General features: G+C 41.9%; 1 protein-coding gene across 2 annotated transcripts in view; it reads right to left on the bottom strand.

Moving 5' to 3' along the window:
• Positions 1 to 25,596, bottom strand: part of plekhh1 (pleckstrin homology domain containing, family H (with MyTH4 domain) member 1) — a 41,832-nt gene that overhangs the window by 3,517 nt on the left and 12,719 nt on the right. Inside the window, exons 3-29 of one of the 2 annotated variants that reach the window (XM_056768603.1) lie at positions 19,039 to 19,101; positions 18,243 to 18,392; positions 18,049 to 18,132; positions 17,892 to 17,973; positions 17,661 to 17,816; positions 16,687 to 17,453; positions 16,530 to 16,608; positions 15,235 to 15,326; positions 14,251 to 14,398; positions 14,029 to 14,165; positions 10,338 to 10,448; positions 10,153 to 10,239; positions 9,508 to 9,666; positions 8,148 to 8,228; positions 7,768 to 7,947; positions 7,445 to 7,556; positions 7,158 to 7,270; positions 5,260 to 5,436; positions 5,086 to 5,183; positions 3,989 to 4,166; positions 3,725 to 3,880; positions 3,518 to 3,615; positions 3,294 to 3,435; positions 3,064 to 3,203; positions 2,723 to 2,852; positions 2,493 to 2,576; positions 813 to 959 (exon numbers count right to left, since the gene is read on the bottom strand). In XM_056768603.1, the coding sequence (XP_056624581.1) occupies positions 813 to 959; positions 2,493 to 2,576; positions 2,723 to 2,852; positions 3,064 to 3,203; positions 3,294 to 3,435; positions 3,518 to 3,615; positions 3,725 to 3,880; positions 3,989 to 4,166; positions 5,086 to 5,183; positions 5,260 to 5,436; positions 7,158 to 7,270; positions 7,445 to 7,556; positions 7,768 to 7,947; positions 8,148 to 8,228; positions 9,508 to 9,666; positions 10,153 to 10,239; positions 10,338 to 10,448; positions 14,029 to 14,165; positions 14,251 to 14,398; positions 15,235 to 15,326; positions 16,530 to 16,608; positions 16,687 to 17,453; positions 17,661 to 17,816; positions 17,892 to 17,973; positions 18,049 to 18,132; positions 18,243 to 18,392; positions 19,039 to 19,101 (3,951 nt within the window). The remainder of the gene's footprint in view (positions 1 to 812; positions 960 to 2,492; positions 2,577 to 2,722; positions 2,853 to 3,063; positions 3,204 to 3,293; positions 3,436 to 3,517; positions 3,616 to 3,724; positions 3,881 to 3,988; positions 4,167 to 5,085; positions 5,184 to 5,259; positions 5,437 to 7,157; positions 7,271 to 7,444; positions 7,557 to 7,767; positions 7,948 to 8,147; positions 8,229 to 9,507; positions 9,667 to 10,152; positions 10,240 to 10,337; positions 10,449 to 14,028; positions 14,166 to 14,250; positions 14,399 to 15,234; positions 15,327 to 16,529; positions 16,609 to 16,686; positions 17,454 to 17,660; positions 17,817 to 17,891; positions 17,974 to 18,048; positions 18,133 to 18,242; positions 18,393 to 19,038; positions 19,102 to 25,596) is intronic. The other variant, XM_056768604.1, reaches the window with a different exon arrangement.

Raw genomic sequence — 25,596 nt, 5'->3', positions numbered from 1 at the left:
CTTTCAGCATGACAATGATCCCAAACACACCGCCCGGGCAATGATTGAGTGGATTCGTAAGAAGTATTTCAAGGTCCTGGAGTGGCCTAGCCAGTCTCCAGATCTCAACCCCATAGAAAATCTTTGGAGGGAGTTGAAAGCGACAGCCCCAAAACATCACAGCTCTAGAGGAGATCTGCATGGAGGAATGGGCCAAAATACCAGCAACAGTGTGTGAAAACCTTGTGAAGACTTACAGAAAAAGTTTGACCTCTGTCAACAAAGTATTGAGATGAAATTTTGTTATTCACCGAATACTTATTTTCCACCATAATTTGCAAATAAATTCGTTAAAATTCCTACAATGTGATTTTCTGGATTTTTTTTCTTATATTGTCTCTCACAGTTGAGGTATACATATGATGAAAATTAAAGGCCTCTCTTATCTTTTTAAGTGGGAGAACTTGCACAATTGGTTGCTGACTAAATACTTTTTTGCCCCACTGTGTACCAAGACGAAAAATATCCAGGCTTGTTCATGGGGGAAGGACGAGTTTAATAACTTGGCTTTCAGGCACTTTTAAAGTTCTAATTTTACCCCCCACGCTTGAGAACACGTTTTTGTACTTGGACAATGAATGCACAAGCAAGCGCTACGACCACGGAGGATGCACAGATTTCATTCCGTGTATTAGATCTTAATAGCCCCTAAACAATACACACCTTCTGCGTGCATTTCAAAGTTTCTTCTAAAAAGTGGTGGGGACATGTCCCACCTGTCCTACCAGGAAATTACATCTATGGTTCACCTTTTGTAACTTAGTACTCCTTACCTTTGGTTTAGCCATTGTGAATAAAAGTTTATCTACAGTCTTCTTGCCCAAAGCCTGGTCTTTAATCTGGCTGACCACAACCATGAAGTCCTCCCTGCAGCCACCAAAGGTGATCACCGACTGGTATGGATATGTGACTAAAGGATGCTACAGAGGAACAAACACACAAATGATAAATGTCTTATTAAAAGACAAACACAATAAAGTTATTTCACAGATCATGCACGTCACATTTGATAGAAAGGAATGTTCTCGTAGATTTTGTAGAAACCTATTTACGAATAATGAAAAGGTTCAACCAAAATTGATATGAAAGAGCAAGAGCTGCAGGAAATGATGGTCTGCACTGACCCTGTTTATTGCCATTGAGTACAACAGGACCTAGCAAACATATAATATGTAGTGGAGAAGGCAGGCAATTACACCTTTTGAGAAGGTCCTGCTCAGTAAATATTTCAGATATGTCTGTGGCCAGACAGATAAAATATACACTAAAGGATTAGGAGTAAATGTTGTAATGGAAGCAACAATGCACTGAACCAACAGAGGGCTCTACAGTCCGAAAATTCTGCGATTGATTACTCGCCCCTCAAGTAGTTTAACATCCCTAGGACCTCCGTTTTACCCCAGAACGCAAATGTTTTGGAAGCCTTCTGACTCCTACATAGATTGCAACGTAAACAAATTTCAAATTGCTGAAAGTGTGTGAAGACATGGTAAAATAGTCCTAGCGACTCCAGTGGTTCAGTATTAATTAATATAATGCAACGAGGATACTTTTTATGGCCAAACAAACAAAAGTAACGACTATATTCAAAAACATCCTGATTTGAGTGTTGCCCTGCCTTCCAATTCGCCTACTTATACTATCCCTAATGATTATTTGGTCATAAGATGTGTCGTTTAACATACAAATTTAATGAGTCGGATACTATTGTGTATTTGTTTTAATGTCTGACATCTGAATATGTCAATGAGAATGGCTTTCCTGGGCACTCAGTTGTATTAAAATACAATATGTGACAGTTCTAAGAGTAGCTTCTTACAATAGTTGGTCTACTCTTTAAAAAAAACGAACTTAGCTCTGTATACTGTGGCAGGCTATATGACACCAGTATTTTTTAATTGCAATTATGCTTTTTGTTGTCATTATGCTGTCCCAACTGCTTCCATTGTTTACCCCATCTGTAAGTCACTTTGGATAAATGCGTCTGCTAAATGAGTAAATGTAAAATGTAGTCTGACTCTGAGCGCAAACGTGGCGCTGACTACATCAAGAATTGATTCTGAATCGAATCGTAACCCTAAGAATCGATTCTGAATCTAATCGTCACCCTAAGAATCGATTCTGAATCGCATCGTGAGGGACCAAACTAATAATAATGATTTATGGCGAAAAAATCATGAAATATGGAGATATGAGGTTTCAGAAGGACAGAGGCAATATGACTTTAAGTCTATAAATAAGACTAATAGTAAGTTTATAATATGTAGTGCAAAATAAATATGTTATGGTTCTACGCTGTGGGATAGTTGTATTATAAGTGTTAAGTGTAAGGGTAAGGGTGCTGCACACATTTAAGATCTTAAGGTGACGGTAAATGACCCAAAATATTTTGTGCAGTTAATAAAGTTTCTTACTGAAATGTTAAGTGTGTCTCCACATCCACACACACTCACCATGGTGTAATCCAGAACACTCAGTCCATCTTCATTAACAGCCAGCCACACTTGAGTTTGGTCTATTGAAGAAGGCGGCAAAGGCTACACAAACACATTAACATGAAGGATTAAAATGAATCAACTAGGTATGTCTGAAAATCGTTATACATGGTCATGGATCGGTAGAAAAAGAATCCAATTTTGGTAGCAGCTACGGAAAGTGTCACCTTGAATACTTCTGAACTTACCTTGGCACTGAACAGCTTGGCCCCGAAAAGAGGCCATTTGCGGGCCACAGTCAGATAGATTCTCACACATTCTGAGCCTGTGCACCCACGCAGAACAGACCACTTAGTGGCCAAACGCACCGCAAGGTCCCTGTGGAACAGAGTGGCCATTAAAATTGATTATTTAAAAAAAATAAGAAAATCTGTAATGTGTCAATGCGAGGCATCAACATTATACACATATCCAAATAATATATATTAAATTTTATTTTGTACTGTTTGTAGTACATTAGATTAGCCTATATAATCAAGTGAAGTGAGATAACTAATGCAAAGTGCAAATAAGAATATTGTGAATTTACCTGAGAAGTTCCATGCTGCATTCCTGCTTGTAGCGTTTGGGGTAAAAGCGCTCTAGCACCTGCAGAAGTATCTGTTGGGTCTTCGACTGTGGAGAACTAGCAGGAGACACTGCAGATCGATCTAAATTACCATGCTCAATCTAGAAGGTAAATTTTATTCAGTGCGTTTGACTCCAAGAACCTCAGATATCCTGGTCTAAACAAACACAAAAACTCTCTACTGCACCCACCTGTGCCATGAGCGCAGCTACTTCCAGGCCCAGCTCCTTACTGACAGGAAAGTGCCCCTGTTGTACCTCTTCATTTACTTGACAAGCCAGCAGGAGGCGCTCTCGTTCGGTTTCTCCCTTAGCCTGGGCTCGGAAACAAAGCCTAAACGCAAGATTGAATCAATTTACAACATGAACAGGACAAACAAATGTTTAATTGACATATTCTGAAAATGACCACAAACCTGCTTTTGTAAGTCAAACGGACAATCCGAGTTCCTTCATATTTTCCTGGATGAAGTTCTTTCAAAGCCTGTTCCCATTTGGAGATAACGTCACAAATCTGTACCAGATAAAAACCTCTGGTCAATCAAAACTGTTTGATTTCCATGCGACATAAAAAGCTGCTCTCTGCAAAATGCATTCTGTAAAATGAAGTAAAACTATCAAACCTTATAGCTGGGCTGCAAGCAGTGTTCAAGATCTTTTCCAGAGGGGTCGTCAGTAAATAGCGCAAAACCTGAAATCTGGGGCCTCCTCATACCTGTCCTCTGATTCAATGTGTTCAGGAATTCCTCTACAGTGGTAGAACCATCAAACCCTACAACCTAAAGAAAAGAGAGAGATGCTAATATGACAAGACATCATACCGTTGAAGTAGCTGTGAGTTTGAACGTAATCTGTTCATTTGTATCTGGTCAGTTCTGTGTGTGTACCTCATAAGTGTTGTTCATGAAGTGCACAGGAATGCTGAAGGGCAGAGAGTGATGATAAGGATTTCTCAACAAAATAGACAAAACCTCCATCCGTGAGGGTTTTGCCTCTCTCTCGCCCTTCTGTAAAGTTCTCTCCACTGATCGCTGACAGTACACGGCATATTTTCCAACTTCAGTTCTGTTGGAATATAGACAGATATAGATTTTTTGATACATGGAGATTTTAAAAAGATAGGGGATGCCACTCCAAAGAATGAGCTTTAATCTTCTATATTTAAATTATTTTTTGCTAATTTTAGTTTATTTTCAGCAATTTTTTATGGACTTTTGTAATTTTGTTATTATTAGTTAAATTATTATGTTGCTTTAAGATTAAATTATTTCTATAATAGTTATTATTTAGTTTCACGTAATAATTTAACCTAAATGTATTTCAGATTCCTGAGCCAGCATTTCTCATCTTTGTTCTGTTTTCAAAGAAAAAAACCAAACCAGATAACTACATTTCAAAAGGTCATTATAGTAAACTAAAACTAAAATAAATCTGTGTATTTGTATGATATAAAATATTAGCCTAAATATTATAAAAATAATAATAATGTCACCTCAGGAATTAACTGAAGTACTTTTAAATTGAACTATTAACTGAAAATAAATCAAAATTTAACTAAAATTATTTAATCTTATATAGCAACATAAAACAAAATGACAAAAGCACAAAAGATAATTGCTGAAAATAAACATAAAAAATAAAAGCTATTTTAAAATATGAATAAAACTACAATAAAACTAAAAGCAAACCGATAACAACTCTGCTTCAAAGCATCTCGCTTCTACTACTTGTTTTTAGAAAGGATATCTTCAGTCAACCTCACTAAATGAATATTATCTGTTTTATAACAATATAAAAGTTATAATTTAAATCATTATAAGAAAGATCATGGATTAAATCCATATTTCTATATATTTCAATATACATACGCATATTTGACTACAGATAGGCTGGTCTCTGAGTGGGAGTTTGCAGCAGGGGCAGACTTAACCAATAAGCGTTTCCAGCCGCCGCTTATGGCCCCAGGAAACCAGCAGCCACTCACCTGGGATCTGCGTTGCGGTGCAGGTACTGTCTCAGGTACCAAAGAAAGTGATGTTGAGGCATGAAGAGAGCCACACACAATGATAACAGCTGCCAGCACTGAAATAAGAGAGAGGATATAAAATGTTTTACACTGTGATGATAATTTAAAGTGTGTGGATATAATGACACTGACCTGTGTCAGGGAGTAGTTGTGAGGAGTACGGCAGTTGGTTTGTTTGATCAATTGGCAGTACATCTCATTCTGGAGCTCTGGATGTGTTAAACACACCTGCAGTGCATTCTGGGCCAACGAGGTATGGTAGTCAATGGAGGGAGACTCCACCAGCACATTAATGAAGAGCTGACATGACTGCAAGGGGAAATTAAAGACAGACATATTGTACGTTGTAGTTTGTGTATTGACTGTGATGTTGCATTTTGTATGTTATGCCAACACACCACAGTGTCTGATAAGCCCAGCACAGCCAGCAGATGGCGAGCCCTTTACACAACCCGTTACCATACACAGCTGGTTCTGTGGTCGGTACGCTATGGCGGCGCATGCAACAACACGCTTTACTTTCTTATTAACATTCCATTTCAGTCTTTACAGAAATCCTTACAATGCAAATTAAATGCAGCTGTCAAACCCCCCCATTCATTACTTCAGAGTGGGAGTCATTTTCTTTCAGTCTCAAATGACTACCTAAAAAGCCCGTCTTGATCTTCAAAGAGCGCAATGCTAGCTCCTGAGAATATGCCATTGAACTGTAAATAGGGCATAATGTCTGCAAGCCTCTAGAGAATGAGGATCTCAATAGAAAACGGGAGCCTGAGGAGACGCGACGAGAGACTGAAACGAGACGATCTCTCCAAACACTGTCAGCGATCCTCTTTGAACTCAGAAGGAAATGTTTGGGCCTGTCCTCAAATTGAGACACATTACAGCGCTGGTGCTGTTTCCCACACAAAGAGCGCAACTAGTAAAGACTGGTGATTCTGATTTTAAACCAGACTTTGCCAATGGGGAACAATGTTTTTAAGAAGAGACGTACAGTAATGTGACCAAAAATATTCCCAAAACAAATTTGACACAAATTTTTACATTTTGGACACAACTGTTTCACGGTTTCCCTCTCTTCTCCCTATTTTTTTTTCCCCGTAGCACTCCATCATCCTCCATGTTCCCGCACCGTTTCCTCATCGGTAATCCCTGTTCCAAGTCCCCAACTGTCCAGTCCGACCGCTCCAAGTCCTCGCCGTTCCAAGTTACTGCCGGTCCTGTCCAGCCCTTCCGTAGAAAATTTTGGGGGGCTCCCTCCCCCAGTTCATAAGGTATAGGTGTGAGGATGCGGCTCCTGGAGGGGGGGGTAATGTCACGATTTCCCTCTGTTTCTCTCGTGTTTCTTCCTAGGACTCCATTCCCCATCATCCTCCACGTTGCTGCACCAGTTACTCGTCTGCAATATCCACACCTGCCCTTCATCAGCCTCATTACCCATGGATTCAAAATACTCAATCTGTTCCTTTGTTCGTTGTCTAGTAAATAATGTTATGTTTAATGTCAACGTCTTTGTCTCCCGGTCTTCATGTACTTATTAAAGTGTGTTTTGTTTTGTGGATACTTTTTTTTCATTATGATTTATTAATTCAAAATAAAAATAAAATGTTTGAACTTTTTCCCTTAGTTTGTATACACTAATTTTAAAGCTGCAATCTGGAACTTTTGTTGCCACCCCTGTTTGAAATAAAATCGCCAGTTATAAAACTTGTAGTCTTGCCAACTACTTTTTATAAGCATAGCTTAACTACTTCTTTAAGTTATGAGTACTGTAGCTTATAGCTAGGCAAAATACAGTTTCAAAGCAGCTTTCCCAACATGGCTACACGGCAGAAGAGATATGCCTCAATCAGAGCCAAATCCAGTTTGTTATCTCCTCAGTTTTAATGAGAACAGGCCTATCATCCCTGTCTTTGATCCTGCTGTGGAAGACACAACTCTTACACACATATAACAGAAAAGCACCACAAACTCTGGAAAGTAGACAGGAGGATAAAACCAGTGGAATCACGACACAGATAGACATTCACCTTAAAAAGCTTGAGAGCCTCCGTTTGAAGTGCTTCAGAAGGCAGCGTGGTGAGGGGGGAGCGCAGACCCTCCTTACTGAAGCAGAGTACTCCACGTTTCCACAGGGCTGAATCTGCACACGAACACAAAACACATTCAAACTCAAATTAAAACAGAACAACACCTGCCAACCAACATGACTTCGGATCTGGGTGCATACACCCTTTGGGGTCTAGATTAGGTAACTTAATCTGTAGTGTTACTTAACATGTGTTTCCAGTTGCTAGATATTTAAGTGACCTCTCACCTGGGTCTCCATCTATGTCCAGCAGCTTGCCAATCAGCTGCTCATACTCTGTGCCCACTCTTAAACTGGCACAACTGCCTGCCGCAACGGTCAGGTGGTACAGCCACGTGTCCTGAAAGATGGAACGTAAATAAAAATGATGGAATACACCAGATGACTAGCCAGAAGTATAAAAATCAATTTGACACAAAAATCAATAGGCTTGAATAGACAAAACATAGCATTTGTAGTTACAAGATAGAATTCTAAGCCGATTAATAATTTTGGATAAAAACATTTAAGTGGTAGTCAATATTGGGTTTGTTTTGTGGTGTATTTGGTACCTTTTCTTGTTTAGTGCCAACGAGTAGGTAGGTGGGACTTTGCTCCTTGGGATGGGCCACTATTGTGAAGTGAGAGGATAGGAAGCCCCGCCCACCTGCTTCATAATCCTCATCAGAATCACATGACCTGTCCACTTCTTCTACTCGTGCTTCACGGACACGAAGCTGACCCAATGGGAACTGAAACCAACACACATACACACGCTTGACCTCAATATACAAGTGTCATACAGTGTGTATGAATTACTTTAACATTGATAGAAATATAAGAAAATATTATTTTTACTTTAAAAGATGGCATAGTGACAGCTACTACTTTGCTACATGTTTAATTTAAAAATAAAAAGTATTTATTGTGTTAGAAACCTAAAGGTATCTACCTTGTCATCATGGTTACGATAATAGTAGAACACTTTTCCAATCAAAGCACACCACACAAGCTTTGAGTGCCCATGTTTTACCTGTCAGAAAATTAAAGTTATGATCAGACAAAGATGACAGAAAGAAATATAAAGGAAGGATCTGATAACATTTGCCATGTTCCTAATGTAATACTACTATACGGTTTAATGTGCAGTTAACAATGCTTACTGTTTAGCAAAACAGTAAAAAAAACGGAATACAGTTAGAAGTTTGTATATGAATATTGTTTAAAGATGTCTTTAAGTGATAGTTCACTCAAATAACGCATTAGCATCGCTTGCTCTTGTGGTTGCGAGTGTCGCAGAAGAGATGAATTTGTAGACTAAAGCCAATACTATTGTTTCATTGTGCACAAAAAGTATTCTCGTTGCTTCATAAAAGGAAGTTTGAACCACTGTAGTCACATGGACTATTTTAACGTTGTCTTTATTAACTTTCTGCACGTTGTGTTGCTGTCTATGGGGGGAATCAGAAAGCCCGCTCAGATCTCATCAAAAATATCTTTATGTGTGTTCCTTAGACCCGAAGAATGACTTGAGGTTGAGTAATTAATGACAGAATTTTCATTATTCGAGTGAGCTATTATTTAGAAGCATTATTTAAGCTTGAGGTGTCACTTATTTGTGAGGAAGATATAATGAAATCCCCCTCTGATGTGGTTCCCCTCTTACTGCCACACGCACACACACACAGTTAACAGGGCCTCCTCCTCACTAACATTCTGCTGACATCAGCTTTGTCCCAGCATTTACCAGCCTCACCATGAAATGTCAGCTGCTAATTCCCCTTTAGTCATCAACACGTTCACCGTTACTGTATACACATGTCTAAAACCTAACCGTTAAACAAACATATAGCATTCCAATTTCGGACAAGATTTATAAGCAATAGTCAAACAGCTCTGACTAAATTAGGACACTTAAAGCAATAAGTCCTGCAAAGCAGTGGGTTACAGGGCATTTTATAACAGAAAAGGAGATTCCGTTTGTGCCTAACAATGCCCCTTAGCTGTTATAAAATGCACTGTAACCCACTGCTTCACAGGGCATATTGCTTAGTAAATACTTAAAATGGAGACATAAGATTGCAAAATGAAAGTACATAACTTTGAATAAATCATACACACTGCCACAGATGACAAAATGCAACCAACCAAAAAGGTCTCTTTTTTTTCAACAGCAGTAAATAGCAGTAAGTCCACACCAAAGTATTGCTTCTTTTTTAAAGTTTTGGTCACAATGAATGGACCCACAACTTTGCATGTCAAGTGCTTCTGGAAGAGTTTCACATTTGAGGAAGACTCCGGTGAACTCTGACCTTGGTTAGCCAGCCTCGCACTGTAGGCTTGGCCTCCTTATCCATAGAAATGGGTCCACTGGCCTGAACCTTGAGAACATTCTGGAGAACTCTGATCCACTCCTCTAGGATATTAGGAGAGTCTGCCGCCAGGTAAAATGTCTTTTTCTCTGTAATTAACTAAACCACAGAAACAAGATAGAGATGAACAGAGCTTTAATATATGTGTAAACATTTGTAGTCTGTGAGTCTTTGCTTTGATTTTGTAACGATTAAATGAATTCTGACCAATCATCTGGGCTATTGTGAAATATCCAGTAGTATTTATTTCAAGTAAATTAGATAAATATTGTCATAATTAAGTATAAAACATGTCCAGATGACATAGAATACATTCTACAAGACATTGTATGACCATGATATTCAATCTCTCCAACGATGTAATAGAGGTGATTACGCTGATTAAAGATTGAAGAAAATTATACATAATTCCCCATTATTAGTATTACAACTTTGAGAATCCAATAATGACTGTGCTTGTAGGCAAAACATCCCCTCAAAACACAGGCGAAAAGCATCTGATACCCATATCAGACTGTTTCAGAAAAGCCCCGGGTTGACAGATTTCTTAGAGGCTGTTTATGTGAATTGGTGTGTGTGTCTCACCTGGAATGTCTGAGCTCCCTCTCCACGGGCTATCTGACACGAGGAGTTCAGCTCCATTTGGCCCTGAGGTTTACGGATCACGTCACTCTGAGAGCAGAACAAAAGAGAGATATCATCAGTGCTGAAACTCTAAACTTCCTTCCCTCAAACTCAAAAAAGACATAATTTGTGAAAAGTATTCTAACCGGAGACTTATAGTACAAGATCTCGCCATTTCTCAGTATAAACCAGCGTCTCTTCCATGCCTTCACCAGACTGCCCATCTTCAGCAGGTAACCTGCCTTCTCTAGAGTTTCCTATACAGAAAGACACATGATATGAGTAATATATGATTACTGTCAATCAAATAAAACGTTTAACATAATTACTTGATTGATTAATGCATTTTTAATGTATATTTATATTTTCTGAGAAAAGCCCACAAAATAAGAGAATTTAAGACATTATTGTCGCACATGGGTAAAACACTAAAGAGAAATTATAAGAGGCGGCATAAGAAGTCAATATACTGTATTGTTTATTATAAAGATCTAAATTAAATAGCACTCTTGGAATATATTGTTTGTCCAGTTATATAAGTAAACCAGAAAGTTTTTAAAACAATTACACAATGTAACAAATTTTAAGAAGTTGTCCATCCATCCATCCATTTTCTAGCGCTTATCCGGGGCCGAGTCGCGGGGGCAGCAGTCTAAGCAGGGATGCCCAGACTTCCCTCTCCCTAGACACTTCCTCCAGCTCTTCCGGGGGGACACCGAAGCGTTCCCAGGCCAGCTGGGAGACATAGTCCATCCAGCGTGTCCTAGGTCTTCCCCGGGGTCTCCTCCCGGTGGGACATGCCCGGAACACCTTCCCGGGAAGGCGTCCAGGGGGCATCCGGAAAAGATGCCTGAGCCACCTCAGCTGGCACCTCTCGATGTGGAGGAGCAGCGGATCTACTCTGAGCTCCTCCCGAGTGACCGAGCTTCTCACCCTATCTCTAAGGGATCGCCCAGTCACACTGCGGAGAAAGCTCATTTCGGCCGCCTGTATCCGGGACCCACAGCTCATGACCATAGGTGAGAGTGGGAACGTAGATTGACCTTCTTCACCACGACAAACCGGTACAGCGACCGCATTACTGCAGAAGCTGCATCGATCCGTCTGTCAATCTCCCGTTCCATCCTTCCCTCACTCGTGAACAAAACACCCAGATACTTGAACTCCTCCACTTGAGGCAGGAACTCTCCACCTACCTGAAGTGAGCAAGCCACCCTTTTCCGACTGAGAACCATGGCATCAGATTTGGAGGTGCTGATTCTTATCCCAGCCGCATCACACTTGGCTGCAAACCGTCCCAGTGCATGCTGAAGGTCCTGGTCTGATGGGGCCAGCACGACGACATCATCCACAAAGAGCAGAGATGAAATCGTGTGGTCCCCAAACCCAATGCACTCCGGCCCCTGGCTGCGCCTAGAAATTCTGTCCATAAAAATTATGAACAGAACCAGCGACAAAGGGCAGCCCTGCCGGAGTCCAACATGCACCGGAAACAAGTCTGACTTACTGCCGGCAATGCGAACCAAGCTCCTGCTCCGGTGGTACAGGGACCGGATAGCCCTTAGCAAAGGGTCCCGAATCCCATACTCCTGGAGCACCCTCCACAAGATGCCGCGAGGGACACAGTCGAATGCCTTCTCCAAATCCACAAAACACATGTGGATTGGTTGGACAAACTCCCATGAACCCTCCAGCACCCTGAAGAGGGTATAGAGCTAGTCCAGTGTTCCACGACCGGGACGGAAACCACACTGTTCCTCCTGAAGCCCTCAGCTTCAGCTTCCTCAGTGAAAGACGTGACGGCGGGATTGAGGAGATCCTCGAAGTATTCCTTCCACCGCCCGATAAGATCCCCGGTCGAGGTCAACAGCTGCCCCCCTCCACTGTAAACAGCTTTGGTAGGGAACTGCTTACCCCTCCTGAGGCGCCGGATGGTTTGCCAGAATCTCTTCGAGGCCGACCGATAGTCCTTCTCCATGGCCTCAACGAACTCCTCCCAGGCCTGAGTTTTTGCCTCCCCAAGCATCCAGGCTGCCGTCCGCTTGGCCTGTCGGTACCTGTCAGCTGCCTCTGGAGTCCCACAAGCCAGCCAGGCCCAAAAGGGCTCCTTCTTCAGCTTGACGGCATCCCTTACTTCCAGTGTCCACCACCGGGTTCGGGGATTGCCGCCTCGACAGGCAACGGAGACCTTACGGCCACAGCTCCGAGTGGCCACGTTGACAATGGAGGTGGAGAACATGGTCCACTCGGACTCAATATCTCCAGACTCCCTCACGATCTGGTCGAAGCTCTGCCGGAGGTGGAAGTTGAAGATCTCTCTGACAGGCGATTCGGCCAAACGTTCGTAACAGACCCTCACAGTACGTTTGGGTCTGCCGAGTCTGTCCAGCTTCCTCCCCCGCCATCAGATCCAACTCACCACCAGGTGGTGATCAGTTGACAGCTCCGCCCCTCTCTTCACCCGAGTGTCCAAGACATACGGCCGTAGGTCAGATGAAACAACAACAAAGTCGATCATCGACCTCCGGCCAAGGGTGTCCTGGTGGCATGTGCACTGATGGACACCCTTATGCTTGAACATGGTGTTCGTTATGGCCAAGCTGTAACTAGCACAGAAGTCCAATAACAGAACACCACTCGGGTTCAGATCAGGGGGGCCGTTCCTCCCAATCAAGCCCCTCCAGGTGTCACTGTCGTTGCCCACATGGGCGTTGAAGTCCCCCAGCAGAACGATGGAGTCCCCAGTCGGGGCGCTTTCCAGCACCCCTCCCAGAGTCTCCAAGAAGGCCGGGTACTCTACACTGCCATTTGGCCCATAGGCACACACGACAGTGAGAGACCTATCCCCGACCCGAAGGCGCAGGGAAGCGACCCTCTCGTTCACCGGGGTAAACTCATGGCGGCTGAGCTGGGGGCTATAAGCAAACCCACACCAGCCCGCCGCCTCTCACCATGGGCAACTCCAGAGTGGTGAAGAGTCCATCCTCCCTCGAGGAGAGTGGTTCCAGAGCCCAAGCTGTGCGTAGAGGTGATCCCGACTATTTCTAGTCTGAATCTCTGAACCTCATGCACAATCTCAGGCTCCTTCCCCGTCAGAGAGGTGACGTTCCATGTCCCTAGAGCTAGATTCCGCGTCCAGGGATCGGGTTGTCGAGGCCCCTGCCTTCGACTGTCGCCCGATCCACTTTGCACTGGCCACTTACGGTCCCTCCTGCAGGTGGTGGGTCCACGGGAGGGTGGTCCCAAGTCACTCCTTCGGGCTGAGCCCTGCCGGACCCCATGGGGGAAGGCCCGACCACCAGGCGATCTAAACAAGTTTGACGTAGTATAACTGTGCTCAATTCAGTCCCCCAGCGTTCGTATAGGTTTCAGAAAGTGTTTTTCGAAAATGAAAATCTGTTTCGTTACGACTTTTTCTTAGTCCCTTATTTGGACAATTCTCCCGGAAAAGCATGTCCACGCGTCAACCCTCCTGAGGGAAAGAAAGAGCATGCCCACACGTACACCACGGAGAGCGGAAAGAAGCGTGCGCACACGTCAACCTGCTGGAGCAAGAGAGGAAGAGCACTTTGTTCGCAAAGTTCAGCTGTGTTTGTTTGTTCACTGCTTTTTGGTGAGGAATGTTATATAAATGGTGGATATAGCGCTCGATTTGGAGATCGTTTGAAACTGATGGATGGAGCGGTGAGTGAAACGGAGTCATATGTCTGAGTTTCGTTGGCAATGAATGGGTACGCACGTGCTTTAGTTATTTGTGACAAACATTCCCTGAAAAATCTCTTTACTGTAATATTATGACGATTATTAGAGGTAAAAATTCGCTCAAAGATGACTTACCGGCCCGACGCTCTCGCAGGAGTAAGAGGATGTGCGCTGAACCTTGTGCTCAGGCTCAGAGTAATCACTGTCAAGAGAGTACGCGTCTGGAGGAATAGCATAGTCACTCTCAGAGCTGATAGAGGACATAGACACACCTGTGACAAAAAAGATCCAGATTCAACAGATGAGTTTATGAAAAGATTAAAAGAGACTTTCGGTGTGCTTTGCAGATATTCTCACCTCTTTTCACAGCGCGAGGACTACCGGGGGTGCTGCCCTTCTTATCTGGCCCCAGAGTGGATGTGTGCAGACTGGCCAATGAACTGCTGTCATCCTCTGATCCAGAATCATCATCAGGGAGAGGGACACTGCTTATTTGAGTCGCCTTCTGAAAGGGTGGAAGAGCATCGAGACATACAGCCGACATTCTAAATGTTCATTTAATCAGCATTTATAGATGTTTTGATGCCATCCCAGTTCAGTGTCTGTTGAATTTCAACAAAATCGCACCTCCGGAGTGACAAAGTCATCCAATAGTCATGATTCTGCCTCATCATGTCAAGTCTTTCTTGGTCTTGTGGCAGGGTCATGGCAGAGCCTTAGGTTTTGTGTGGAGAGGAACATATTATTGTCGGTCACGACATAATATGCGTTCTCTCCGGTCTCGTCTATGGCTCTGCCACTCTCGTTCCCTCGTTAGCTTTCCATTTGTGTTTCATTACCCACATTGTCCCTTGTTAATTATCCTTTGTTAGTCACCCTATATTATGCCCTTGTGTTCCCTGTTCTGTGCCGATTCGTTTTGTATTATGCCCATGTTATAATCATGTTCCCCTTACCTTGCCTTGTGGATACCTTATTGGATTACACTGCCATGATCCTTGTCTAGTTCATGTTTATTGTTTGATATTTTGTTTGATTCATCTACCCGACCTGTTTTGTCTCCATTGTGAGAAGTTTTTGTTTTTCTAGTTTTGTATTTAGTATACACGTACAAATATTACTGTTGTATTGCAGTTATTTACATAAACAGGGTTCTAACAGACACAGAACCTTGTGATTGATTTAATTGCAATGTATTATGGGAGACTGTATGAAAGTTTGTCCTAAATGAGAATATTTTTTTTGTGTAACATTTTTATCTATTTATGCTGCTCATTTTGTTTAAGACAGTCTGTTTAAGAATAAATAGTCATAATAGTTATATTGATGATGCAATCTTACCCCTTTAAGTGTGGCATACACAGGGACGCTCATGTTCTTATAAATAAGGTCGGTGAAGGGGCCAGCAATAGCGTGTTGAGCTTGGGTGGACACTGAAGAAACAAAAGAACAACATGTGTACAACTCACACAAACTTTGCAAATCTGTAAAAAGTTCATAAGGCCTGTGTGGGCATTTCAATATAATTTCAAAAGGCCAAATTTACAGAGACCAACTTAATAGCCAAATATGTTGTGTTAATGTAATGAGCTCTTTTTATTTAGCATGAAAGACTCATTTTGTTTATAATGAAAGAAAAACACAAAGGATTATTTTGAAGTAAATCCCCACTCTGTATTAGAGCTTAACAAAGTGCTGAATCCTCAACTCTAAACAATATTTGGTTATTTACAGCAGTTACAATTACATTTTACATCCATTTTTAATTGAAACATAGAAACTGTCTTTAAATCTTTTAAACCTTAAACTTAAAGCTGGGTCAAAGGGTCCCAAAAATGAAAATTCTGTCATGATTTACTCACCCCCAGGTTGTTCCAAACCTGTATAAAAGTCTAAGTTCTGCTAAACACAAACTAAGATATTTGGAAGAATGTCAGTAACAAAACAGATCTCATCCCCTATTGACTCCCATAGTATTTATTTTACATACTATGGCAGTAATTGGGAGATTAGATCAATTTGGCTACTGACATTCTTTCAAATATGTTGCTTGTGTTCAGCAGAAACAAATTGAGAAATTGATACAGGTTTGGAACAACCTGAAGGTGAGTAAATGATGACAGAATTTAATTTTTTGGGTGAACTATCCCTTAAATGCAGTGACAATACAGAAGGAATACAGATGAAGGACCTACAAGGGGCATTATACAAGTAAAGGTATATACCTTGACTCGCAGGCAAATTTTGAAATGTAAGCTCATATACAAATACACACTGCACGTTTTGTGCACTGATCCCACTGCAGCATCCACTTTCCAAGATCCAATCTCTTTAAGAGAGCATGGGCGGCTGTGAAATAATTACAAACCGGTTTCATGCTTTCATCATTGCTGATTGAAGAGCGGGGCTTCTATTCTCACCCTCTACTCCCATACACAGACATCCTCAACAAACCTTCTTAAACCTTCAATAAACGGAGGTAACACCTGCACAGGTGTGTTCCTCTCAGGTATGAGGAAGTGACATCAAACAAGACATGACCTCTAATTGACAGATCTAAGAGCACAGCATTACTTTGAGTTGCAGGAACTGCCAGTAAGTTGCAGGTGACAGAAGTTGGTGATTAGTTGACTGACCTCTTGCAATAGTCTTGGTTCCAAGACTGGCCTCTGAGACTCTCATTCCAGATTTAGCTACTGCATAAATACGGCTCTCCTGAAAGACAGAAGCAAACAGTAATGTAAAACAATACATTTAAATTGTTTGAAGAACATGTAATTGGCTCTATCTTACCCAAGAAGGAAATCTGTGCAAAGGCGGTGTAGGTGGCTTAAGTGCTTCTGGATCCATCATCTCCAGTTCCTTTTCCAACCCTTCAAACACAACTCCATCAGAAGACAGTTCTTCCATCTCTGCTCCTTCCACCACCCCCTCCATGCTCTCTGGAGGTCTTTCATCAATGTCAGTCTCCTCCAGCCTATGTGTGGAAGGCAAAACCACACTTTGGCAGGACGGAGAGGTGCTGTTTCCAATATCAATGTTGACGTTCACCTGGTGGAAGCGCTCAATGCCAGGCTGTGGCTGACTGTGGTGCTTTTTCACTAACTGGATGCTGTCTCGGGGTGTCAGAGGGGTGCGCACTTTGGGTAAGGTCATGCTGGTGCCTGAGGGCAGGGTCATAGGGAAGGGGATTGACAGTGGGAGGCGGATTAAAGGAGGGGAGAGGGGTGCGGGGGGAGGGCTCTTAGGAGTTGGGGTGGGTGTGTCAAAGCCCCCAGGATCCGGAGTATCATAAGCCGAGGACGAAGAGGAGGATGATGAGGAGGATCGGAGGCGCTGGGACCGGAATTTGCTGTTGAGTTCATCGGAAGAGTGGTCTCCTCTCTCATGTCCTATTCCAAGAGAAAGCTCTGCCCCCTCTCCTCCCTCGTTTACTAAAGCTGAGGTGTAAACCTCATCTTGACTAGACTTGGGAGAGTCTACTTTATCGTGTAACGTGGGAAGTAAGGATGCACTATGAAAAGCAGAATCACAGCCTTCAGTCATTTTTCTCTTGCCATCTGCAGTAAGAAACAGATTGCTTAGCTTTAGGTAAAAAAATAAAACAATACAAGAGCTTCTAAAAAGTGACCTGTAGGCAACAGAAAAGCTTACAGAGAAAATATTAATAGTAATTTAGACAAATAACAAACTAATTGCCAAATGGCAAATGTAAGATGGTCGGAATGACATTATTTTATTTCACATAGAAGATATAGATGAAGCACCTATGGATGCAGCTATGCGGGACCCAGTCAGTCTCCATCCTTCTTCCTGGACAGGAGGTGTTCCTGGGCAGCTGGGAGGGTGTAGGGGGCTGGAGGGAACCATATGGGCATCCAGCAATGGAGACATGGGCCTTTCAAGAAGAGCTGACAGAAACACTAAAATGAAATGCACACTAAATTAAGCCAAAGCACATAGTAAATCAAAAAAGTATAAAAAGAAACTATACTTACTTTGAAGCTTGTCTTGCAGTATAAGGATCTGCTCTGCCTGTTTTAGATTTGCCTTCTTCAACTGCTGGTTCTCTGTTTCCATCTAGACGGGACAAGATGAAAGGATAGGCTATTTGTCTCAAAGACTTGTTTTCTACACAGCTCTTCCGCAACTCACCTCTCGTAGCTTAAAAGTCACCCAGTCTTTGATTTTGGCAGCCTTCTCCTCTATAATCTTGGCTTCTTGGGCACGAACCAAGTTCTAGACACAGGGAGGAAAGGTTTTGTGCAACTGAACGTTTCAACGCATCCTTGAGCGTTTAATGGACATATATGGCCATCTCTCTCTCTCTTTGTGAGGTCAATTCATACCTGCTTCTCCAGCTGCCCCTCCAGTTTCATTATAATCATGTCTTTCTCCTGCATTTGGGTGCTCAACTCTTGATACTGTCTGTACAAGGTGTTTTCTGATTCACTGGGTTGCATGTTTGCAGATTTGAGCTTCTCCTCCATAATAAGGACCTATAATGATAATCTTAAATCATCCTTAATCTTAAATCTTAAATCATCATAATATTAAATCATATTATTTAAAGTCCCCCTGTGGTCAATAATTTAATCCTTTAAAACTAATCTTTGACCATTAAGTTAACATATGTAAACATATTTTTTCCTGTGAAAATCAATTTTCCTGCCTTAAAATAGCTTAAATAATACACCTCAACGGCATTAAGTTTACGCAGATACATGAATATGCAAATGAGCTCTTCCTCCACTCAGTCGCAGTATACAGTTCCAGAGGCTGCTAAACCTGAAAGTGAGAGCTGACACAGCAGTGCAGCGATCGATTCAGCCCGAATATATGCGCGATCTTTGCATTTTTATGCGTCAAAGCGAGTTAACGTGATTGGATAAAGGTTTATGACATCATCAACCAAGGCAGTTTCAAACTGCATTTTTAACTGCATTTTTTTGTCTTTGGTAAGCTGCTGTTTTGTGAAGAAAATACTCAACAACGGTTTAAAATTATATATTTACACATGCTTTGACTTAAAGTAAACTAAAAACACCTAAACATATATACAACATTAAAAACTTGATTTTAACCACAGGTCTTTAACATTTAAAGAAGAAAGGAACCTAAAGAAATAAAGGGGAGATGCTGTACCTGTTTCTCAGCTTTCTCAGCCCTCTGGTCAGACTCTATCACTTTTTGCTCCAACTCTTGCATCTATAGGAAGGAACAGAGAGGATCATGGGTAGTTATTTCATGAAGTGTTTAGTTAAGACCACCTGTACCAAGACCTATACACTGAGAGGTTGAGCCCAAGACAGGTCCAATACAGTGGTGTAGTCTACGTGATACGCAGGTATACGCCGTATACCCACTAGAAAAGATCAAGAATTTCCGTATACCCACTTAAAAAAAGCGCAAGGTTACGTAACAACATCGTTTGTGTCAGAAAAGTACGACGCACTGACTTTTGGTGCAACCAGGAGATATGAAACCAAAGGAGATCAAGGCAGCATTTACACTATCAGTGTTATCGTAAGCCTGCCCTCGAAGCTACTGGCGCTTCGTGCAGCTGCAGCAGGTGTTACACATAATGAGTCCGACGAGGCTCATGCGATGCTTTACGTGGGGTCCCCACTCCTCGCGTTAGTGTTCCGGGGTCGCAATGTGCACACTGTTCGCCCGTGTCTTACTTTCTGTCTTTAACTCACCCCACTTTTAAAACCACTGCAAAGTCTTTAATAAAACAAGCATATTTGTTACCATTAACATAACTGTTAGTCTTATTGTGACTGTTGGCATATTAAATTTTATCTAACTTGCCAACTTCACAAACATTAGTTTGTGTGTTGAATCAATACATGAGGGAGAAAGGGAGAGATAACTTATACTACAATGTTTATAATTGTTTTAGATGATAAGAGATGAGAACTCCTTACAAGCCTTGTGAAAGTCAAGCTAGAGACACTGCCAGCAATCTATAGGTGCAACAGGTGCTTGATAAAACTGTACAAATGTTCATTGTTAATTATTATAGTTAAATATCAATGTCAATAATAGATGCAACTTACACACATAAAGTGTTTGAAAAATCTAGTTATTAGGGACGAATATCAGAGTTTGATTTTAACCATTTTTTTCAATATGATTTACTGTGAGTCTCTGACTTGACCTTAGTCAAACTAAATCAAAATCTAAAGTTTATACTTTCACAAGATATTCTTTACATTATGTAGTTGCCCTGCTTAAAAAAACAATAGAACCCTGCTCAAAACACAAGAGATGCAGATGGGAATCAATAGAAAAGGCATAAAATAAAAAAATGATAAAGAAATGTGTTTCATAATGGTATTTAAATGGAAACCACTAGAATGTATGTAATACTATTTTTAGCAGGATGGGTTTGTGTAGAAATACTTAATAGCTTTATCCCGTGGATCACTAATGTGCATTGAAAATTGCCAGCTGATAAAACCTAAGCTTTAGTGACTGTATACATAAATAAAACTCTTAACTGACTGATTTAAAACCAGCAAGTCCCCCCAGCTGTCATTGGCTATTGAAATCTTGCTTGCAATTAATCTTTCTTGATTACATATAGAGGCATACTCTATCCTTGAATTCGTGCGTGTGGTGGTGCTCATGGGTTGTCGACCTGGGACGGATGAGTAGGCTGGGGGGGAATCAGAGTATACTCACTACAAAAAACTAGACTACACCACTGGTCCAATACCAAAATAAAATGGCACACAAAGTAAGTGTGGTCTTGAAATTAAATCCAGAATGGTCAAACAATGGTCTCAAGACTAGTCAAGTATTTTTTTACACAGAGGGACATGTGTACATTATATGCTAAGGGAGTCTGAGGTAATAATCTGTCCATCAAACTTTGAACATAAGTACCTGTCATGCCTGTCAAGCTTACACTAAATACGGAGTGCACAGTGTGGGTTCAGGCATGCTCATCCCACAAACCTCTACAAGACTAAATTTTTGCTTACATATGTATTCTTTATGCGACCATTTTTAAGCATCAGGTTATGTTTTTTTACAAACTGAAAATAAAGTTGAAGTAGAGTAGGCGGGGCGAGACCATGGTTCGAGTCCGGTGAGTAATTGTGAATGAGCGCGAGCTGTGCGCACACCGGGCTCGAATCACGTAGGAGATAGGGAGCATATAACAGAACGAGCGACCGGACCGTCGAAGAGAGAGGACCGGGCCCGAACATGTTTTACGTTTGTATTTATATTTATATTTGTGTTTGTTTATGTTTTGTTCGCATCGGTCGTCCGTGAGGGGCCGCCGGCTGTTAAATTACTTTATTAAATGTTATGAAATGTCTTCTGGTTCCTGACTCCTTCCTTCCCTTTTATGGAGATTTATTACAAAAGTGTAACATGATTGTAAGTGACAAAATTTGTTCATTTGTTTAATGCTGTTATGTTGAGTTATGTTGACTTAACGAGGTACTCAGAATTATACATAGGATTTTTCTCTCATATTTGCCGGCCAAAAACCCCTAATTTCACATACAGTGTTATACGACCAGAAATAATCTTGCGCAGACTCACTGATCGAAATTCTAATATGGTGCTTTGTGCAACTAGTCCATACCACATACAGTATGTTAAGCAGGAGTTTGCACCAACAAGACTTCACCGTGAGTGGGACTACCCACATGTGATCTATGCTTCACATTTCTATCAGGGTAACATGATAGAAATTGAAAACAAGTATCCTGAAAATTTGTTGTTGTGTGTCACGCACTGTACCGTGTGGACGATGCTGTTAGGACAAAACTCAAAATAACATGGAAGTTATGCGATTTATCGCTTGTAGAAACTGTATTTCTTCTGAGTTTGCAGTCTGAGGTAAAAATGTCACTCTGCACCATCATCTTTACTAAAAACCATAAACAGATGCAGCCTGTAATACAGTGAGGCCATTCAACTTTTTATTTTGTTTAGTTTGGGGTGAAAAGTACATCTGTGATGTAAATATAGATTCGAGAAAATGGATGACACAGTTTACATCTATTGAGATGCTCAAACTTTCGCCTGCACGTTTTAAAAAGCTTTTGAGAAAGCTCACATTTTCCGGACCTCACATGCCTTGTGCCCATTCACCCATTATAAGGAGGACAAGCACACTAATAGATTTCCACTGTATGGTGGAGTCCTTCTTTTGTTCAAACTTCTTTGTTCATCTTTTTGTTTCCACCCTTCCCCATTCCTCAAGCCGAAAATCCAAGTGTTCACAGAATGCACCCACACAACACGAACATTCCCCAAGCATTCGGGCCAGCGGAGCAGCCTGTGAGGTCATTGTGTGCAGGTTTCACTTTTCACCTCGGGGTCAGCAAATGTACAGGAATTAATAGATGGCGCTGCGACACATGTGAAGAGACACAGGGACTCACCGACACTTCATCAATCCACATTACTTTGGGAACAGTGACTATTCACCCGACCTCAGGTTCGCCTACCCACCCAGCAATGATCCATCGAGCATTAAACTGTTTTCCAACAACCATGTCTTTTAAGGTTTAGATATGGAGTGGTGGGTGTATTTTGGCCTGGATAGACCCAATGTGAAGTTCAAATCATGATTCAGCAAAGGTCTGTAGATGGACTAATGGAATAATATACGGTTGACAGGCCACATGTTAAACAGGTGGAGTCAGGGCAGCAGGTGACAGACAACCAGGTATGTGGAACATTTACCAACTGTTCTCTTGCAGTTGCTATGGAGAAATGAGCTCCAAAACTTTCTTATACAGCTGAACACCACGTCAGAATATGGAACCAGGGAATGAAAATTATTTATAAATGCCTCTTATGCATAGTATCTTACTCCAGTACCATGTTCATGTCGCCCTGGTCTTCCCACACAGAAACTGCTGTGTGTACCATTTTAGACAGAGACGCCAAAGGTCTAAAGCAACCATGGCTCAATAATTAATTAGGAGACATAAAAAAGAGAAAGAACAAGGAAGAAAGGAGGGTGCGTTTAAAGAATATTTAAACAAAAAAAGACAAACAGTGAGAAGTATTAGAGCAAAAGATTGTAGGACAGTCTGATTGCTATTGCACGCTAATCTTCCTGTCTGGTTCATTATAAACAGCTCAGAGAGTGCAGAGAACTAGGCCAAATCAAAGCTGAGAACTAGTAGACTGAATGTTTTATATCTTCTCTCCCAATTTAAACACAAACACATGCAGCACTCATTTCTAAATCATTGTGGGATACAGTATGTTCGTAATGGCCCCTGATGTATCCTGCACACTGTGGTGGAAAATGGACATACTACATACACGACAGTAATAGAATAGTAGTAGTCCATGTGCACTTGCAAACAATGTTTGTCTGATTTCATTACGTGACGTACTCACACACCGTTACAACAAAAGAACATGTGTACGTAAACGGAACAAAAAATGTGCTCCCTCAAGCCGGAATAAGAGATCACACCCCTTACACGGTTCGGGGTCAAGTTTTTCCTCTGCAAAGTGGGTCAATGTGTAAAACACTCCTAATGCCACCCAGAGAAACAGATGAGAAGCGTTTTAATTCTTCTAAGCAGACACCAGCAGCAAACACTCAGGACTTCTCTTCAACAACACAAGCAGAAACAAAAACCCTACATGATTTGAAAAACGGGAGAGTGGGAGAGAGTGGAGGTCAGGGTGATGTGAGAGTGATGACCAGAAAGCAAAGAAACTTGATTGAGGATGTTTGGAAGACAATCCAAGACTTAACGCCCCTGTGGTCTGTGTGTTTGGACAGTAAACACCCCAATGGGACCACCACACGTACACAGACATAAACCCACACAACATCAGACTTACCTCCTGGAGTAAAAAGAAAAACATCCCTGATGCTGTTGGACCAAGTTATTGACATCAAGATAACCATGTATACGCATGGTTTACAGACCAATCTTATATTGTTTATCTCTTCATCGGTGAAGTCATGTTTATTCCACTCCGTGTTTACAGAGGGGACGTTTTGCACTTAAACTGGTTAGAAGGTGTTCTGGTGTTTTAAATGGTTAGTAATCTTCCCATTTAATGTGTCATTTAACATTATTAATGATGCTTTGAAAGGCAAGTTTTTTAAAAACACCAAGTATTAAATTTAACTTATCCCGCAGCATTTGTGCAATGGTCTTGAATGACCCCACAAATTATGTGGCTTGTTAAGAAGACTGTTTTAATACCATTCAAGAGTTTAGGGTCATTTGAGTAAAATGTTTTTCATGATGAATGTTTGAACTTGAGTTGAGCGGAGGAAAACAGAAAATAGAACATACAATTCTTGCGTTACAATATGCAAATTCAACCTTATTTTTTTAGATTGATGGCTTGGTAAAAATAATATCAAAAACGCAGCTCACATAAGCCCAAAATACAGTATGTTGAGTTCAGTATGTTATGTTACCTTCAATACTGTTTAAAAAAATCTAAGAAGCTGGTTCTTAAAATCAGAACATACTTATTCCAGGCAAAGGTCGACGTCTTTGTAGATGCTAGACTACAATAATTAATATTTTTTTCTGATTAATCCACATAATTCCCGTATTACTTCTTTGATATTTCGTAGTTTTTATAGGTTAACGTCTTGGTTACGTATGTAACCTCAGTTCCCTGATGGAGGGAACGAGACGTTGTGTCGAGAACGACAGATGGGGTTCGCCCTTGAGAACCAATCAACTCTGACTACTATAGAAAAGGCCAATGAAATTTGGCGAATGAAATTTGCATGCCGGGCTCCGCCCCCGGATATCCGGTATAAAAGGAAGCCGGCGTGCAGCATTCATTTACCTCTTGTTCTGAAGAGCCTGAGATCCTCTCACGACTGCAGCAGAATACGATACGTGTTTGTGGCATAAGGGACACAACGTCTCGTTCCCTCCATCAGGGAACTGAGGTTACATACGTAACCAAGACGTTCCCTTTCTGTCGGTCTCTCGACGTTGTGTCGAGAACGACAGATGGGGTTATCTATGGAAAACGCCACAAACGCTGTATCGCGTCACAATCTCAGCGAAGCGACGGTAACAAGCCTGGGCGTGTCAGCTCGACGCTTTCGTGAAACTTGTAACCTTCCAGTGTGGTGGTCGGGGGGTTCCAGAGCTTTCTGGGAGAAAGATGGGTACAGCCCTGACCGGTAACCTTTCACGGACGGGGCCTTTGCTCTCTACAGGCGAGAGGCCGTCCGGCTCGGGTTTACACCGGGAAAAGCGCAACTCTTAATCAGAGAAGCGCTGCAGAGGCCACCTCCTACCCGTGGGGAGGAATATGGTGGAGATATGATATGGTCTCGTCCTTGGAGGAGAACGCATGGAAGGGGCGGACTGGGTAGTACCGCGAGGTGGAGGTCCACCTGGGGAAGCTCATGGGTTACCCTGTGTGGGAACCATTGTCATGAGGGTATAACAGACGGAACAGCCCACGGTGGGGGTGTTACTGCGTCCGATAGCACAGGTCCGGTTAGAACTATCTGTGATAGGTCATAAGGTTTCCCGGCCTAAGGGGGAAGGCTGCTCTGCCCAGCCAACCCCCAGGAGGTGCTTGCTTAGTGATGGATGGAATGCCTGTTCTTAACCAGTGTCTGGGTAAGAAGGAAGGTTGGTGAGGTACCAATTTTCTTAGCCATGTGTTTGGGTAAGAAGAAAAGGGTAGATAGCACACTGACCCAACCTCTTGGAG

Source organism: Triplophysa dalaica, chromosome 15, assembly GCF_015846415.1.
Source record: "Triplophysa dalaica isolate WHDGS20190420 chromosome 15, ASM1584641v1, whole genome shotgun sequence".
Taxonomy (NCBI): Eukaryota; Metazoa; Chordata; class Actinopteri; order Cypriniformes; family Nemacheilidae; genus Triplophysa; species Triplophysa dalaica.
This window is presented reverse-complemented; position numbering and strand designations above follow the sequence as displayed.